The 17,758-nt window shown below is 49.2% G+C and overlaps 6 protein-coding genes across 6 annotated transcripts; 4 read left to right on the top strand and 2 right to left on the bottom strand.

The window, feature by feature from the left end:
- The first annotated feature begins 2,764 nt into the window (after window positions 1–2,764).
- On the top strand, window positions 2,765–5,681 carry BGW36DRAFT_101754 (putative glucan 1,3-beta-glucosidase precursor). The gene is made up of 4 exons (XM_046209166.1): window positions 2,765–3,184; window positions 3,267–3,725; window positions 3,782–4,964; window positions 5,018–5,681. The coding sequence occupies exons 1-4, from the start codon at window positions 2,956–2,958 to the stop codon at window positions 5,490–5,492; spliced, it is 2,346 nt and encodes a 781-aa protein (XP_046075000.1). The 5' UTR covers window positions 2,765–2,955; the 3' UTR covers window positions 5,493–5,681.
- Window positions 5,682–6,579: 898 nt separating this feature from the next.
- On the top strand, window positions 6,580–8,443 carry BGW36DRAFT_371203 (uncharacterized protein). The gene has a single exon (XM_046215347.1). The coding sequence runs from the start codon at window positions 6,772–6,774 to the stop codon at window positions 8,263–8,265; it is 1,494 nt and encodes a 497-aa protein (XP_046074999.1). The 5' UTR covers window positions 6,580–6,771; the 3' UTR covers window positions 8,266–8,443.
- A 159-nt stretch (window positions 8,444–8,602) lies between these two features.
- Window positions 8,603–9,356, top strand: BGW36DRAFT_371202 (fatty acid-binding protein). Its single transcript, XM_046215346.1, has 2 exons — window positions 8,603–9,010; window positions 9,070–9,356. Exons 1-2 carry the CDS (start codon window positions 8,794–8,796, stop codon window positions 9,231–9,233), a joined length of 381 nt encoding a protein of 126 aa, XP_046074998.1. The 5' UTR covers window positions 8,603–8,793; the 3' UTR covers window positions 9,234–9,356.
- Window positions 9,357–9,481: 125 nt separating this feature from the next.
- BGW36DRAFT_289996 (PAP2 domain protein) lies at window positions 9,482–10,689 on the bottom strand (the record flags this gene model as incomplete). The annotated part of the gene is made up of 4 exons (XM_046210720.1): window positions 9,482–9,929; window positions 9,988–10,327; window positions 10,378–10,471; window positions 10,549–10,689. 4 exons carry the CDS (start codon window positions 10,687–10,689, stop codon window positions 9,482–9,484), a joined length of 1,023 nt encoding a protein of 340 aa, XP_046074997.1.
- Window positions 10,690–10,925: 236 nt separating this feature from the next.
- On the top strand, window positions 10,926–12,194 carry BGW36DRAFT_101713 (mediator of RNA polymerase II transcription subunit 7). Its single transcript, XM_046209165.1, has 2 exons — window positions 10,926–11,334; window positions 11,392–12,194. Exons 1-2 carry the CDS (start codon window positions 11,080–11,082, stop codon window positions 11,908–11,910), a joined length of 774 nt encoding a protein of 257 aa, XP_046074996.1. The 5' UTR covers window positions 10,926–11,079; the 3' UTR covers window positions 11,911–12,194.
- A 470-nt stretch (window positions 12,195–12,664) lies between these two features.
- On the bottom strand, window positions 12,665–17,026 carry BGW36DRAFT_290872 (putative ABC multidrug transporter; the record flags this gene model as incomplete). Its single annotated transcript, XM_046210800.1, has 2 exons — window positions 12,665–15,211; window positions 15,263–17,026. 2 exons carry the CDS (start codon window positions 17,024–17,026, stop codon window positions 12,665–12,667), a joined length of 4,311 nt encoding a protein of 1,436 aa, XP_046074995.1.
- Window positions 17,027–17,758: the final 732 nt, after the last annotated feature.

Raw genomic sequence — 17,758 nt, 5'->3', positions numbered from 1 at the left:
GCTCTTGGTGAGGCCAATTATGGTGCGAAGTTTGTCTTGAATCACAATCTCTGAAATCCCATGAAACCCTGTTGGAGCATTGCCGCACTAGCCATGCCATGACGAGAAAGCGGGAATTAGGAATTGGGAATGAAAAAAAAATGGAAAAAGGACTGAAATTCGTCTCATTAAAATTACCTCTGCCTCATGCCACGATCTGAGAGCATTGACACCGGACCGCGGAGCACTTGGATTGGTAAACACGGGAAGAATGCTCGCAGTCTGTTCGATATGAAGGGCTTGAAGGTGTAACATTGCACGTAGACGAGGGCGCGTGTGCTGCAATTGGTAGTTGGAGATTTTCACTGGCTTCTGAGGATCCAGAAATATACAATCTGCATTAGGTCGGTCTTGATCCTGTAGAATCGCAATTTGAGGTGGACAGGGATGGACACAATTTGCGACCAGTTCCGTCGAATGATTATTCTCAGATTCTGAACCAACCCCATCTTCAAAAGACCCAATTCCATGATATTCTGCTGCAAAAATTAACCTCACTTTGTTAGTATATGAGGACAAAATCAAAGAAAATTGGTGAATGGATGGGAGGTGCAATTGAATTGAACATCTGCACTCTGCATTGAATAACAGACTTGTCCTCCGGCATAAAACGAAATCGATGAGTTACCTGCGTTTGGTAATTCTACCCACGTCTGGCCTGATTTGTTATTTTACACCTGCAGCATTTGTCGTTTCGGTCTTCGAAAATGCCTGACCCGAATTAGCTTCACTCAATGTAAAAGCCGCAATGACAGAGCGCTAAATTTACTGTATTCGGTACCATTATAAGACTCGTTTGTTCTGCGAGGTCTCTCAGAGTATTGCCATGACGCGACCCGGAGCCGATAACAAATCCTCCAATGGTTATGGGTCATTGGACTGAAGGGATAATAGAATCTTTGAAATCCTGGGCTTTGTAAAAGTAAGCTTACCTCCATGTATGAACCAGAATAAGCCCTTTGGAGTAAGATTATGCGGTTTGATGATGTGGAGGGGCATCTTGTGGTCTCCGTGGTCTGACTTGATCGCGAACGCAGTCGCCTCAAGATCATATACTGGCGCATCAAAAACTCCTATCACAGCTTGCTCCAGCTTTCTGTACCCCTCACGCGATTTGCAGTCCCAGAATTAGTCCATGGACAATTTTGCCGTTCCATATTCAGAGGTTTCCTGAAGTCGATAGCGAAGGTTTTCTTCTGAGCATGGCGCGAAACGCAAAACTGTATCTTGATGAGATTTCGAATTATTGGTTTAGTCCGGCAACCGGCCGTTGGTAAGAATTGCAAGCAATGGATTACCCGTTGCGATTGTTCAGCAGCATTACTGATTACATTCCATTGAATAGATCTCAGTCTTTGGACTTTCAGGTAGATGTTGATAATGTCAAGATTTTGTTGAATTTTCAATATTATTTAGATTTAATATATTATTACATCCGGTCAACTGGCATATACAACATAACTCAATTGATGTATACTAAACATGTGGGTTGGTACAACCCTATATCTAGGACAGTATATGTATGTACTACTATGTAGTATGTACGACGCAGCATGACGTTAGTAGAAGCGATGTAAATTATAAGCTCGTGTTTATTGTGCCAGAAATTTGTTATTAATCACTCCACGTATTATATATGTATTGTTGTTAAGTCACATTGAAATCTTATTTGCTGTGTTATTGCGTGCCCATGTTTCAACGCCTATTAATAGCGGGAGACGAAACAAACGGCCCTATCGCCGTTGCAACATCTGAAAAGGTTTTAAAGTGCTAAAATTCGGGCCAAAGAGGCCTTACGCGGCTGCTGAATCGACCCGAAAGTGCGAGCGAAAGGGAAAGCGCGCCCGTCGATCATCAGTTTGCTCCTCGCACTCATCGCTGATCGGCAAGTTGCACACGAATAATGCAACCCCTCCTAACTATCATTCATGCGGGAGTGATCACATTATTGCTATCCAATCTTGTTGTCCGATCAGGAGGCCAGCGATCTTCCAATTCGGCCTGCCACCAGCGACAACATTGGAAATACTATTGATGATTATGGAATATTGGGTGCAAAGTTAGCGATCGATAAGGTTGATGCTGCAGACCCCTTTAAGGTTGGCCTCCCATCCACCGTCAAATGCAAGTCCAATAATAACAATTACTGATAGATATCGATGGTCCGGGCACCAGCCACCCGTCGTGTGATGGATGATGGATACTCGTGCTCTGGGTGCGCGTGCCATAGCCACATGGCCGGTAACCTCTACCATCTCATCCGTACCGTCCGCCTGCCCAGCTCGTATGCTATATACTGTACATAGTATATGTAATGCGGGGGGAGTGACATCGCGGGCTGCTGAGTGCTGACTTGTTCTGGTTCCTGTCAGCGCCCAGGGGCTTAGGGCGAGATAGTCGCAGCCAAGGTCGGATCTAGCTGCAACTATCGGCGCCATCGCAGCCCACAGTGCGACAGAGCACGGAAATGAACCGACCCTAGATCGAGGATCGGCGGGCACTGGGCCGCCTGGAAGCCAACATCGATAGCACATGCCAGGCACACCCGATCTGTCGAAATGAAACGCCCCAAAACGCTGCGAGCCGTAGCGGCGTCATCCGCCATCGGACTGCGCGTCTAAGTGTCATGGTGATGAGGCCCCCCGTCCAATCACTGCGACCTCATCAACCAGTTGACACTTTCCCAAGCTGCTCCACCGAGTCCACTCATGCAGGACCTAGGGTCAGTTTGGGAATTTTCGAGGTTGAGCTCATCAGCATGATGTCCAATGGAGCGGCCCCCCAAAACAACAATGATCGATACAAAAGCATACTCCATCCCAAGGGGCCGCCGTCTACGCCTACTCTGTTGTATCTTTCTCCCTCTTCATTCTTTCCCTTGGTATCGCCCTTACTTTCCTTAACTTAGTGGCGAAAATGCGTTGGGCTTCCGTTCTTTCTTCAGCCTTGCTCGTCGCGGGCGCGAGCGCGGTCCCTCATTTGTATAAGAACAACAAGAACCTTGCTGCTGCCTCGTCCACGGCGGTTCCAGCTCCTACAGGAGGTGCGAGCTACTGGCTGGCCGATGTGAAGCACCAGGGCAATGCCCCTTATGCCGACAGTGGCTACAAAGTTTTCCGTAACGTCAAGGACTACGGCGCTGCTGGTAAGAAATACAACTGTGGAGTGGAAATTCGACGATCTTGATCATCTGCTCTAGAAAAAGTTAGATTTAACAAGTGATACAGGTGACGGCTCAACTGATGACACTGATGCTATCAACAAAGCCATTAGTGATGGCAGCCGTGCCAGCCCGGCGTCCAACACAACTTCTTCTACAACCCCTGCAATCGTTTACTTCCCCCCGGGAACCTATGTTGTTTCGGCACCTATCATTGACTACTACTTCACCCAAATCATTGGAAACCCCAACGATCCGGCTACCATCAAGCCCACCTCCAGCTTTAAAGGCATTGGCGTCATCGATGGCGACCAATACCAGAATAATGGCAAGGAGGGCTGGATTTCGACTAATATTTTCCTTCGCCAGGTGCGAAACTTGATTATCGATTTGACCGACATCCCAGGAACCACTGCCGCTACTGGTATTCACTGGCCTACTTCTCAAGCCACTAGCCTGCAGAACGTCGTAATTAACTGCAACGCCGATGCTGGCAGCCAGCACCAGGGTATCTTTATTGAAGACGGTACACATAACCCAGATCCAAATAATTAGGCATAAGATAACTAACCCGAGCAATAGGTTCTGGTGGATTCATGAGCGATGTCACTGTTAATGGCGGTTTGTACGGAATGAACATTGGGAACCAACAATTCACCTTCCGCAACATCACCATCAACAATGCTGCTACTGCTATTAGCCAGATTTGGGACTGGGGCTGGACCTACGTAGGACTCAACATTAACAACGCCACGACTGGCATTAACTTCGTTGGAGGAACTACCGGTCAGGCAGTTGGTGGTGCCAACATCATCGACAGCACCATCTCTAACGTCAAGACCTTTGTCAACACTACGTGGACGTCTGACGCCACCCCTGCTGGTGCCGGTAACTTGATCTTAGAGAACGTCGTTCTGGATTCTGTCACAACCGCGGTCCAGGGTCCCAGCGAGACCTACCTCAAGGGCGGCTCCTCCACTATCGCCTCCTTCGGTCAGGGTCACCAGTACACCCCATCCGGTCCCAACACCCTGCAGGGCACCTACGCCCCGATCGCCAGACCTAGTGGCCTCACTACTGGCTCCGGCTCCAACTACTTCACCAAGTCCAAGCCTCAGTATGAGAACGTCCCTGCCAGCCAAGTTGTCAGCATCCGTGATGCCGGTGCCAAGGGTGATGGAAAGACCGACGACACCAAGGCCATCAACTCGGCCCTCAGCTCTGCTTCGTCGAACGGAACCATCGTATTCTTCGACTACGGTATCTACCTGGTCACCGACACCATCTACTTCCCACCCGGTGTCAAGGTTGTGGGTGAAAGCTACCCCATTATTGCCGGCAGTGGTGACGCCTTCTCCGACGCAAGCAACCCTCTCCCCGTCGTCCAGGTCGGAAAGAGCGGCGATAAGGGTACTATCGAATGGTCTGACTTCCGTGTTGGTACCATTGGCGGTGCTGCTGGTGCTATTGCTATTGAATGGAACCTCAACGGTGACCAGGGAGCTGGCATGTGGGATGTCCACACCTTGATCGGTGGCTGGACTGGCTCTAGCCTGCAGGTCAAAGACTGCCCTACCTCAGCGTCTGTTTCGGCCTCCTGCCAGGCTGCTTTCATGTCTGTTCACATCACCAAGGATGCTCAGAACTTTTACTCTGAGAACAACTGGTTCTGGACTGCTGACCACGACATTGATGATCCGACCAACACTCGCGTGTCGATCTACACTGGTCGTGGTGTCCTGGTTGAGGCTAGCAATGTTATCATGTATGTTTTCCCCTTGTTTTTGTCCATTTGAAATAGGGCTAATAATGTAACAGGTGGGGAACTGGCGCAGAGCATCACGGTCTCTACCAATTCCAATTCCACGGTGCTTCCAACGTCGTCGGTGGCTACTTCCAGACTGAGTCTCCCTACTACCAGCCATCCCCCGATGCCACCGCCGGCCCATACAAGTCCAACACAACCTGGAACGACCCCGACTTCAGCACCTGCCTATCTGGTAACTGCGATGCTCTTGGTCTGCGTGTCACCGATAGCTCCAGTCTGTCTCTGTACGGCACTGGTCTGTACAGCTTCTTCAACAACTACGACACCAGCTGCTCCAACTCTGGTGGCTCCGAGAACTGCCAGAGCGAGATCTTCCGTGTCGACGGTAGTGTTTCGAACCTGAATGTGTATGGCTACAACACCGTTGGTGTGACGAACATGATCACTGTCAACGGAACCGGCGCGGCCAAGTACTCTGACAACCTGAGCGTGTATCCTGATTCCATCGCTTTGTTTTCTGTCTAGAGAAGAGTTTTCCATAGCTTCTTGATATAGCTTTCTAATGTTCATGAATGTACATTTGGAATGATTGAGGGGTATATACCTATCAATATATACATGTATACTGATAATTATTTTCGAAATCGAGCCGAACCCCGTTGATCGGGCGATTCGGTGTACTTTAAATAGGACTGTAATCCGGACTAGGTCTTGATCGTAACAGTATTATCTATATATGTGGTTGTATTCTAATCACTGCCGACCTGTCCAATAAGCGACCTCCCCAATAGACTTCCTGAAGTAGAATCAGTTTCATCAACGGGAACAATGTATTATAATTAATCATAGTGTAGACTGAGTAAAGGGTTGTATTGCTGAAAATACATATTTACCTTCAAAATATTAGTATTTCCACATCAGCTCGAGTCTTATTGATATTGGTTTGAAATGGGAAATTGCTATATCTCCCTCATTACATCCATGTAGTCTCTTGACGGAATATCTAGCATGAACATGATCTCTATTTAACCACCGCATGCGTTTAATCGTGTTTAACGTGTTTAGCTCGTATTCAGCGCGTCTGTCTCGCGTCTGAGCGCGATCACTCTAACTCGACGGGGTATAGCCACCCATGCAAGGAGCGCTTGGCTCGAGCCTTCGCGTCGAAACGATGCACAAAAAGAGGGGCAAAGTCGCCAATCTTCCTGTCAAGCCTCGCTCTTGCACTAGTGATTGGATGCGGCTCAGCACGAAAATTCTGCATTTATCGATTAAAACTTGTTTCGTCGATGCGTCTGGCCAGTCATCGCGTCGCATTCTATGCTTTTCTCTGCATATTCCATATTCTACCCCGTGTTAACGGTTTACGCTGCACTGTAGAAAGCCGTAGCGAATCATCTAGTTGCCCCTCTCGAGATATGAGTCACGCAAGCCGTCGCACCGAAAGGGAATAGACGGACGCGAATATTCTTTTTGGCGTTTGGTTTCTCGTTCTCGTGTAGTAGTTGATTTAGTCGATGCGAGTTTGGAATGGTGCATGGTTCCTGGCTGTCCGCCCGCAGGTATAATTATCGGCAGTGTGTGCCCCGTTTTTCAGGACGGAAACGAAACATTATTGCTTACACTGTGTGTAAACTGTGATTTTACTCTATGTTCAAACTGTTGATACTTTAATCGTTGATATATATACACATCATATATAATATCGGAGGTAGCAGGTATACCTCCCTGTCCTATATCCCCTCTATTCCGTGCGCATACTGTGTATACCAATCGTACAGCATCGAGAAAAGAATGAAATAAAATGTTCGCCTTTGCAAAGTTCTGGCAAACAGATCTGACCCGTGACTGCCTTCTTGAGGTCCTGGATAAGGCATCCTTGGCGAATCTGCGTCTTGCATGTCGCGCATTTAGCTCACCGTCCGCGCGGTACCTGTTTGGCGAAATGGAGATTTCATTTCGAAGCAGCACATTCACCAAGCCCGCGCGCATGGCGGCGTTGGAGCGAATTGGCCAAAACGTCAGGACGCTGACGTTTCGTCTGCCACATACTGCAGAGACGTTTCTTCCACCGTTAGTCGATCCGGCTACAGGTGAGGAGCATGTATTCGTGTATACCCCTCAATATCGACATAGCCCCCGTACTTCTGGTGCGAGTTCCGGCTCGGGCGATAAACCGCCCAAGTATGGCAGCTGGGAAATGATGGATCTTCTGGTCAAGCAGTATCCCCCGCTGTTCCACGCTGCCACAAATGTACAGTCATTTGTTCGCGCATTGGACTGCATGCCGGCGCTGCGACATCTGAAGATTGCCTGTGACGAGGAAGTCCCCGCACATCGGTATCGACGGAGTGTTGTCGACTTTGCGCTCATCTCGCTGCGTATCGCGATTGAGCAAGCCCAGCAGCTCGACAATCTAGAACGCTTGTCCCTGTTGCCCATTCACCCTGCCGGGATCCTGTACCTGCGTCCAGCGATCATGGGCATAGGTATATCACCAAGCGGGCGCAAAAGATGGAAGCAAATCAAGCAACTGAGCATCCAGATGGAAAGCTTTCCATATGAGGATGGCCACGCGACCGACCAGCTGAAGGTTCTACATTCTTATCTTCAGAGTTTCCCTAACCTTCGTAGCTTTGTGTTTCACTGGACTGGGCCGCGAAAGGGTCCCTGCCCGCTCTCACTAGCAACGGAGCCGGCCTTGCGTGATGAGCGATCTCCGAGCCAGAATGCATGCCCGAGGAGACATGCACAGTGCACATTGCGGCCGGTGAAGTTTGAGCATCTGCAATATATGGAGCTCGCAAACACTGTGCTCGACGCATTGCAGGTCTCTGATTTCATCAGGGAGCATCGAGAGACGCTCGGGGAGTTTGAATTTGAGGACGTTAGTCTTCGCAGTGGCAGCTGGGATGATGCCTTCGCGCCGTTGAGCAAGATATCGGGACGAGGCGAATGGAAAGACAAGGATCTGTCGTGCTTGATCGAAAGTATGGAAGTCCCCATTATGCTCGTGAACAACCCTCTTGATCGGACAACGTCGTCGTCATCGGCGGACTGCTCGCCGACTTCATCTCCGAAGAAGAAGAAGAGGCGAAAGAAGAGACGAAAGAACCATGCCCCCGATATCAATAGCTCCCTGTTCGCGTCCACCGCTGCGTTGCTCTGGGAGGAGCAGGAGCAGCGACACGTGCGACTGCGAGCGCTGCGTGAGGGCGTCAGTCAGTTGGCGCGCGCCAAGGTCAAGACCGACCATATGAAGAAGCTTCTGCCGTCGATGTTCTGGCGATGTGGTTAGATACATTGTACACGCTCTTTACATGCATTCTTTCTTGGTGTTGATTGCATTCTTTTCATTTGTGTTGATTGTGGTGCATTTGGCACTAGTCGAGATTGGCTGGGGAGGGTCACGCATGATGCTGTAACTACGAGATATGAGATATGAGATATGACTCGTTATGTGATATGCAATAATTATTAGATGTATTGAGGAGGTGATAGAAGCCTCGGTGTCGCGCCAGATCACATGTTCGGGACTCGGGGCTCACGCCTCGACGTCATTACGACGCCGGCCCAAAACGGCTAGCCTGGCCCGCTGCCTCTGGCCTACTGAGCCGAGGTTCCAGCTTCTCCACGTTTCTTTCTTCCTGCTGGCAACCATCCATTTAATTATATATAGTTAGCGGACACTCCGCTCTCAGGATTGACCCTCCCATCCCACGATCTCCCTATTCTTACATCCACCTGCAAAAACAGCTGCTAGCCATCATGTCTGTCAAGGACGGTATGTTGTCAGCCCGCTGCTTCCACTCATCCTCCCGCTGACATGCACACAGACGCCTTCCCTGCCTCCGCTGCTTTCGATGCCATCAACCAGGCTCTCACCGATGAGGCTGAGCGCAAGGACGCCATCAAGAAGGCTGCTGGCATCTACGCCTTCACCCTGACCAACGCTGCCGGCAAGGAAGCCTCGTGGTACATCGACCTCAAGACCACCGGAAAGGTCGGCAAGGGCGCTGCTCCTCCAGGCGGCAAGGCCGATGGTAATACCGCAGTCTCATCACGTTGAACATGAAATAGATTGCTGATATGCGCTGAATAGTCACCCTCATCACCAGCGAAGAGAACTTCCAGAACCTTGTCACTGGCAAGGCCAACGCACAGCGCCTGTTCATGGGCGGAAAGCTCAAGATCAAGGGCAACGTCATGAAGGCCACCAAGCTGGACCCCGTCCTGAAGAAGGCCCAGACCAAGGCCAAGCTGTAGATTTCTCGTGCTGTGTTTGGAGCAAAGACAAAATGCCGTCGATGCCGGACGGTGGTTATATTCGATTATTGTATATAAATACCCGCGTTGATGAGAGAATACATTGTTGCCATTATAATTATATATTGCACATATATGATACTAGAATTCGTAAATAAAATAATATAACCCGAGAATGTAGATTGTATATACAGCATCATATCAATTCAATGTTGATTGGCTACATCAAGAATGACTTACCAGGTAAATCATCCCCGGCTGCTCGTGACATTGTCCATATGTATCGATCCCTCCGGACTCTCCCATCCCCTTTGATTTTGCGGCTCTTCTTCCCCCAACCTCCGCTGTGACGACTCCCTTGTTCCCCGCTGCCGCTGGCCGAGGCCCACACCCAATAGTCTCTCCTCATCGTCTGCGAACTTGGAAAACCCGTCCATCGTATACAATGCACTATCTGTGCGGTCATACGGGACATGACATTGCCTGTCCCTCAGAGACGGATAATACCGCCGATACGTGAAGTATGCGATGCATGATCCCAAAATACCCCCTACGCTAACATCCCAGACATCATGACGGTAATCTTCGCAGCGGGAAATTGCAATCAGGGCTGCACCGACGGTGGGGAGGAATGCAAACAGGCATCGACCGAGGTCAGCGCGGGGGCGGAAGACGTGTAGTTGTCCGGATATGAAGCTATACCAAGTCAGTCTTGCGCCTAGTCTATGAATCCACATTTAAGAAAGCAACGAACAGCGAAAGAAACCCTAGTCCCGCAAAGGCAAAACTGCTATGTCCACTCGGGAAGCTGCGCCAACCCTCCTGCAAAATATGTTCATTGGATTGTGTGCATATGCTAAATGTCACGAGTCTGTGCGCTGCTGTTCCCTGCTCAGGTTGACATCTATCTATCAGGTCTGGACGAGGTCGGCCCACCGCGTTCTTTATTATGTCCGTTATGAATGGTGTAACCATCAGAGAGACGCCGAGACCCAGGAGGGTGACATGGAATTTGTGCGCGGATGGCCGGGTGATGAGACCCCATGCGAAGATGAATGTGGCAGGAAGAACGGCCGAGTATACAATCGACCATACTGTCCTCAAATTAGTGGTGGTTGAGATGTATCTAAGTAAAATGACGTACGAATAGGAACCCGCTCGACTTTCGCAAAGGGAAACTGAATGGCCATGTTATCGAGATAGAACATCCGGTGAAAGGGAGTGATGAATATTTGGATCTAGAAAGATAGTCGATATGAGTGTTGTTATTCTAGATATAAATTGTGGATTTGGATATTGGATATAGTGTACTGACCAGCACGAATCCCGTCGCAACGATCCCCAAAGCAACATAATCGGCGGCGTATGTGCGCTGCCAGAAGCGAGCAATCGCCCCCAGGGCCCCCGGCTGATTCGAGAGCGACATGCTGTGCTGGGGTGCTGGGAATGAAGGCATTATTTTTTATATCGGTTTATTGTTTCGTCGGCTGCGTTGGGTTACTGGCTAGGCAGCAACGGCAGTGGCATTTTCTTTGCTTTTCAATACAGTAAAACGCTATCAAGCACGACAAATATGAGAAACAAAAATAGCAGATTGCAGATAAATAATCAAAGCATCAAGCACAAATGAGTCACGAGTAGAGAGGAGGAAAGAGAGAGAAAGAGAGAGGGGAAGTCTTCAGACAATGCGGAGAACGGGAGGCTAGTCGCGGGAGTTCCTTTCTGCGTCGTGGACCGCTCCCTGCACCTACACCACCTACACCACCTACACAACACGAATAACATTCTAGCAATACACATCATATCCCAGCAGACTTGATATCACGATATAAAGCACCATCTCTAAATGGCGGAAGCACAGCGCGCCGTCACTGCGGCCTTCCCTCCTCCACCGCCGTTCTGGAAACACTTCTCTAAGGAAAATGTCGAGAAGCTGGACAAGCTCAAGGCAGAATCGGCCAAGTCGCACGACGGGAACCCAAAGAAGAAATGGTCGCCCAGCGAGCTGCAGGCGTTGGATACACCGTCCGAACTCCGGTACTTGATTCCTCCCAAGGCCCCGACCGAAGGAACTTATAGTGTTTTCGGGGAGCTACAAAATGTATGGTCTTTACCGACTCATAGAGGGGCTATTTTATTAATTGACTTGAATGTGCAGCTCTCCAGTGCTCTCCCATCTCTGAAAGACCAAGGAATTGAGCAACTCTACCCCGAACCCCCGGCCACCGACGGGGGAAAGGAAGCCCAAGTCGCCCAGCCCTTGAATCACGCGTTTTATTTGCTAAAAATTAGCAAATCTCTGCTCCTCAACTTTCTAGAGTTTGTCGGTATTCTGTCTATCGCGCCCGAACAATTTGAAACGAAACTAGACGATCTACGGAACCTTTTCATCAACGCCCACCACTTGCTCAATCTTTACCGGCCTCACCAGGCACGAGAATCACTGATACTCATGATGGCAGAACAACTAGAAAGTACAAGAAATGAGATCCAGGAGATGGACCAAATACAGAACCGCGTTGAGAGGCTACTTGAGCAGCTTGCAGTTGAAGCAAAAGACGTGGCTGATCCAATCCTGTCGGAGTCGAAAGAGGACACAAATGGTGCACAGATCGACAATAAGACGGTGCAGGAAGCGCGCCAGCTCTGGGATTTGTTGGAAGAGTACGACTCTTGATCTCTTTGCCGCTCCTTGATTATTACCAGACTATATCACTTTGAGCGCTGTCGAAATTGCGCAGCCGGCAATATCGCGGAATTGATCTTCCACGAGCATAGAACAGTGAAATTGAGACTCAGCTCCACAGAATATCATGTTGGAATGACTGTCAATCTTCATGCATCAACAATGATATTGAGCTATCGGAGAGGAGATATTCCGGCCGGTCACGTGAGCCGCTAATTTCCCCAAGCTTTAAAGCGCCACACAAATTTTCACCTCGTTTCTACAGCCCAAACTCTGCTGTGTAATCTTAATAGGCCTAGGTATGTTACTCCGCATTTCTTAACCTACCCAAAATTAAGTGATGAAAGATGCTTTTCTATGTTTCAACCCCATATGAATTTCATTGATTATATTTTGCATCTCATACCTCAAAACTGAAACCCAATCTATATCACTCGCGATCTACATTCCAATATGATGGATAGACGCTGACATGATTTGATCTAGGAAATCGATAGTTGAGTATGCATTCGGTTGACCGGCACCCTAGGTTGATAATCCGTATGAAGCGAATTTTACATCAAAATTTCCATTCAATATATACATAGTCACCAATAAATTGTCAATCTTTGTCCATTCTATTATTCTATTTTCCGATCTATATTTGGAGAGGGGAATTAAACTATATATACAACCCGACAATGCAAAGAGAAGAAAAAATTAAATTCAATGGAAGTGAGCCCAAAGCATGCAAAATGCGTTTCCTTTATTCAGCCTTCTTAGACGCTTTGGTACGCAGCTTCATCAACACATAGACTAGAGCATACGAAGAAAGTGCAAAGATGACAACGATTCCAGAATCGCGCCAGCCGTAGTAATAATCTTTCAAGTTGATAGTGTACAAATAATCACTACCACTTCTGTACTGGCAGACCCTGCAATTTGCCGTGTCATCGGGGTTGTCCAGGTATGACAACACGCCCATTCCGTGCATGTAATCAGCAAGGTACTCTCCGCAGGTACCGTTGGCAGGGTTGAAGATGGCGAACTCGCTCTCTGCGCAGTTGACCTCAACGCCCCAGACTGTGAAGGTGAGGAGACTACCCATAAGATAATTGAACGGATTGAGATAGTACATCCAGTATCGCCAAAAGGCCTGGATCTGTGCATACGGCACAAGCACACCACAAAAGGAAACGAGCGTTCCGATGACAACCGGGTTCGCGAGCGCGGCGAAGACAGCGTTGGGGGCATATGCGGCAATGAATTGACCGATACCGGTGTAGACAAATTCATACATCAGCATCACGAAAAACACAGCTCCGGATTTGTTGGAATCATGCGGGAATCCAACTGTATAGTACCAGCAGGCAAAGTACAGAACGGCGCAGACGCAGAGATACGGCAGCTCAGAGACGATCAAGGCCGTGACAAAGGCTATCCAGGAGTACATTTTAGACTTCTTTTCCCGCGTCTCGTAGATATCACGACGTTCGATGAAGAGGGGCTGCAACTGGGCAATGACGCCAGGGGCGACGAAAATGAAGTTGAAGACCGTGAAGAGACGCAGCTGGAGGTCGCCCACAGTATCCCCGATCATCCAGAACGAGAAACCGTTGAAGAGAGCGGTGAAGATGTGCAAAGCGAACTTGTTATTCACGTAGTCAGTATTGCGGAATAGAGCAACGTTCATACGATGCGAGACGATCTTGGTCTGTTGCCACAGGGCCATGGCGAACTCGTGTCCGTCGTCTTGCGTCTGGGGTGGTTTGGCGGCGGCTTCAGCAATGATCTCGTCAAGTTCCCGCGTCGTTTTCTCGTGCTCAGGCGATTCCAGCCAGACCTTGTTCCAATCGCGGCCCTGAGACAGGTCGCCGGAAACAACATCAATCATGTGCTCTGCTGGGTTGGCTTCGGATGGGCAAGGTGCGCCGTAGCGTCCGAAATATTCTTTCACGGTTGTACCGTTGTCACCGATATCGCCAAAGTAAACCATCTTGCCACCCTTGGCAAGAAGCAAGAGAGTGTCAAATTGGGCGAAGAGCTGAGCAGAGGGCTGGTGGATTGTGACTAGCACGGCCTGGCCGACATCCGCCAACTTCCTCAAGAAACGAACCGTGTTGTAAGCGGATTGACCGTCGAGTCCAGAAGTAGGCTCATCCAAGAAGATCAGAATGCTTGGCTTCGCAACCAACTCCACGCCAATGGTCACTCGCTTACGCTGCTCGACGGACAATCCAGCACCGACTTTACCAATAAGAGTGTCTGCAATGTCGTGCAGTTCCAAAAGATCGATGATCACGTCAACGTATTTCAGTTTCTCCTCTCGTGGAACCTCGCGTGATTGACGAAGGAGAGCAGAAAATTCGAGGGCCTCTCTAACGGTGGCAAAAGGCTCGTGGACGTCAAGCTGTTCACAGTAGCCTGCAGATCGTTGGAATGAGACCGGTAGTGGACGACCATCAACCATGATTGAACCTTTGATAGTACCCTGGGTTTTGCGTTGAGCCAGTACGTCAAGCAAAGTGGTTTTCCCAGCACCTGAAGCACCCATCAAGGCACCCAACATTCCCGGCTTGACCCAACCCTGAACGTCATCAAGCAACACACGGTCTCCAGAAGGTGTCTTGACTGTGTACGACAGATTTTTCCAGGTGAAAACTGACGTGTTACGGATTAAGTTCTTGTCAATATCATCCTGGCCGTTTTTGTCTCCAGTCTTTTCAGCGAGAGTGTTGGATGAGCTGCTCATCTCACTGCTCTTCTCCTGTGGCTGGGTCTCTTCGTCGATGGCTAGCTTTTCTTGAACAACATGCAGATTTTCACGCGGGATCAACAGTGAGGGACCATTCTCAGAAGAGGCGCGCCAGCGAGACGTACAGACTACCGTGATGGCAACAAAAAGCACCCACCATGCCCATAGGATACCGAAATTACGCCATACATGTTCATGGCTATAGGACAGAGACTGAAGGTATGCATCTCCAGTAACGAAGACTTCGCCCTGGACTGCTCCTCCAACCCCAGCGCAGGATTGGTATTGAGAATCGAAATACCCAGGACCATTTGGAACAAGATTGTTTCCAACGCAGGGAAGAACCTTTCCATGGTACTCGTTACCGAGAAGAGCATCAAAACCGTAGGCAAGCGGGTTAATCCAATAGATCCACACAAACCATGGGTGCATGGCGGGTTTCTTGATCAAATATCCTGTGTACATGATACTCGCAGTGATGACGAATCCAGAAATTTTGGAAGCTGCGTCGAACGTTTTGGCAGCGGCGCCAATTGCTCGAAACATTGCTGTCATGCACTACGGAATGTCAGAAGGGATTCACGAGGAAAGCTGGTTTAATGGACTCACCATTGTCGTGACAAAGAGCATAATCCAGTAGGTGAAGAAGGCACCTGCATTCATTTCCAGTCCTACCATGAAGTAGAGGACGATGCTGAATATACTGATTTGAAAGATGATAACGGGAATATCAGCCATAATCTGAGCGATACAGAAGGCAGCGGGGTGATAGAATGCAAATGACTTGTGTTTGATCAAGACCGGACGTCCGCTGAATGAATCTGTGACTTCGCTCATAGCCAACAGACTGTTGAAAAGGAGAGAAAAGAACAAAGCACCGGACTTGACGAATAGACCGGCACTAGTATTCGGGGCGTTGTAGAAAAGGGAGCCAGCAATCAAGGCTTGTGCAAGGGTCGAAATCTGCTTGATAAGGAAGGTTGCCTTATCACCCCAGAGGATTTGATATTGTCGTGTAATCGTAGCCTCGACTTGTGCCGGGAAACTGATTGTAAGGGGACTCGACTTCGGAAGCTGGGGATGCTTCTCGTGAGAGATAGCCTCTTTGAACGTACGCGTGCGTTCCTTGGCCTCGTCTGTTGTCGGGTAGTCATACTCGGATATCATGCGAGAGTAGATTGGGGACTTTTGGTATTCATCCCGTAATGTTTCGGCATTTCGAGGGAATACGTGGTCATATCCATCCCGAATCAGCCGCTCGGTTGGCACCGTGACACCAGTCAGGTAGTCGGCTACATTAGAACCTTCTCGGCATACAAAACCGAGATTTTCCATGAAGGGTCTGGCTTCGTTCATAGGGCCGTAGTACACTTCTTTGCCTCCGTCCAACACGAGGACCTTATCGAAGAGCTCGTATATGCCGTTTCCAGCCTGGTACAGCGTGACAATCGAGGCCAAGCCAAGCACGTCCGTCATCGCACGGATGGCCTTGGTGTAGCCCAGTGCTGTGCTAGCATCTAGGCCACGGGTACTGTTGTCCCAGCAGTAGACCGAGCCCCGGGTAGCGAGGGTTTCGATGATTGAGATACGTTTGCGTTCTCCTCCTGATACGCCACGAACAAACTCGTTGCCGACCATTGTGTCGTGTGTATGCTCGATACCCATCGATTCCAGAAGAAACTCTTTCGTCTCGACTCGAAGTGCCTCACCTGATTGCACATCATTCGGGATGTGATGCGGCAGCTTCAACCTTGTCGCGAAGTCCATCGTTTGGCCAACAGTGAGAGTTGGGAAGAACAATTCTTCTTCGGTGTTCATGACAATTTGTCCTCGGTGATGCGCCGCTTCTTTCGGGCCCATGGATCCGTACCAGACGTCACCCGAAATAGACGCGTATCCCTTCCGCCTGTTGGCGAGCATGTTGAGGAGTGTTGTACATCCCGAACCGGGTCTACCCAACACCAGCAACATCTCCCCTGGCTTCACACAGCCATGGCTGTCACTGAGAATCTTCTTCAGTGGTCGTTTCCGACGAGACTCCTTGATTTTTGTGGGGATGTTGAACTGCGATAGCACATTTTCGTTGATGGCCGCCTCTGCGCTGACGACTTCCACACTCACGTCCTTCCATGTTATGCCTAGCTCACGAGGTTTGAAGCCAGACTGCAAATCGCGGTTTTTGGTTGCCACGACCTTTCCCTTCAGGGGCCAGTCGTCACGCTCCTTTGCGCTTGGTGCTGCCGTTGTTTGTTGGTTGATATAATTTTCCCCATCGACAACATACTCGGAGTTCGTAGTATGCGTGCCTATAGACGGGGGCTTAGACACTTGAAGGGTTGACAATGAATTGTTATTATTATCATACTGCTCCATTTTGAGAGTCTTTCCTCATTGGAGAGCCGAGTATAGGTTCGCATTCAAAACTAAAACTAAGGCAAGGAAAGGTTTCACCAATATTTACAGTTCGCGGGAAATAATGTGCTTTTATAAGATGGATACGCCGGAGCCTTGTGGAAGGGTACACACCAATGAAATCTCATTACGAAGGCGCTAAAAAAAGACATTTCCAATCCTCTAGTCATTCTGCCTTGGTTTTGGTAAAAAAGCGAGGGTTCTTTCATGATTAAAGTACGCATAGAATGTATACCCGCCCCGACGGGCCGGATAGCAGTGTATCCGGGCGGGAAGGCCAAAGCCCTAGGTTCCGGCTTGAAGAGGAAATACGGTCCAGGCTGTCAAACGGGGTCCTCCATGTGTCGCGTACCCAATGGCGGCTGACGCCTCCATTTTGTTGGATCTCCGTTGGATCTCATAAGGCTCGATTGTGGATCTTCGGCGGAGGTATTTTCGCCCTTTCGCCGACAGCTGAGTCCGAGCACCGATTTGCTGACAGATTAATCATTTAATACGGCGAGCACAGTAGTGACTGATTGCTTATTATTAGTAATAATCTTTGTTCAATAAGACGATTGGGAGAGGATTGGGTGGGGATTGGTTATGGTCTGGAGAGCGTTATTGGTTGGCGCTGGAATAGAGTTACGTACGCAAGCGGGCTCGGGGTGATTCATTGCTTTGTTGGAATCATTATCAATTGATACTGTAGCG

This window comes from Talaromyces proteolyticus, assembly GCF_021365285.1.
Source record: "Talaromyces proteolyticus strain PMI_201 chromosome Unknown BGW36scaffold_3, whole genome shotgun sequence".
Taxonomy (NCBI): domain Eukaryota; kingdom Fungi; phylum Ascomycota; class Eurotiomycetes; order Eurotiales; family Trichocomaceae; genus Talaromyces; species Talaromyces proteolyticus.
This window is presented reverse-complemented; position numbering and strand designations above follow the sequence as displayed.

Bases quoted from the DNA above. Each gene is read 5' to 3' on its own strand.
- BGW36DRAFT_101754 (XM_046209166.1), top strand. From the start codon at position 2,956: ATGCGTTGGGCTTCCGTTCTTTCTTCAGCCTTGCTCGTCGCGGGCGCG. The intron at 3,185-3,266 runs GTAAGAAATACA...CAAGTGATACAG, and splicing joins CAAGGACTACGGCGCTGCTG to GTGACGGCTCAACTGATGAC. The intron at 3,726-3,781 runs GTACACATAACC...CCCGAGCAATAG, and splicing joins GGGTATCTTTATTGAAGACG to GTTCTGGTGGATTCATGAGC.
- BGW36DRAFT_371203 (XM_046215347.1), top strand. From the start codon at position 6,772: ATGTTCGCCTTTGCAAAGTTCTGGCAAACAGATCTGACCCGTGACTGC.
- BGW36DRAFT_101713 (XM_046209165.1), top strand. From the start codon at position 11,080: ATGGCGGAAGCACAGCGCGCCGTCACTGCGGCCTTCCCTCCTCCACCG. The intron at 11,335-11,391 runs GTATGGTCTTTA...TTGAATGTGCAG, and splicing joins TTTTCGGGGAGCTACAAAAT to CTCTCCAGTGCTCTCCCATC.
- BGW36DRAFT_371202 (XM_046215346.1), top strand. From the start codon at position 8,794: ATGCACACAGACGCCTTCCCTGCCTCCGCTGCTTTCGATGCCATCAAC. The intron at 9,011-9,069 runs GTAATACCGCAG...TGCGCTGAATAG, and splicing joins TCCAGGCGGCAAGGCCGATG to TCACCCTCATCACCAGCGAA.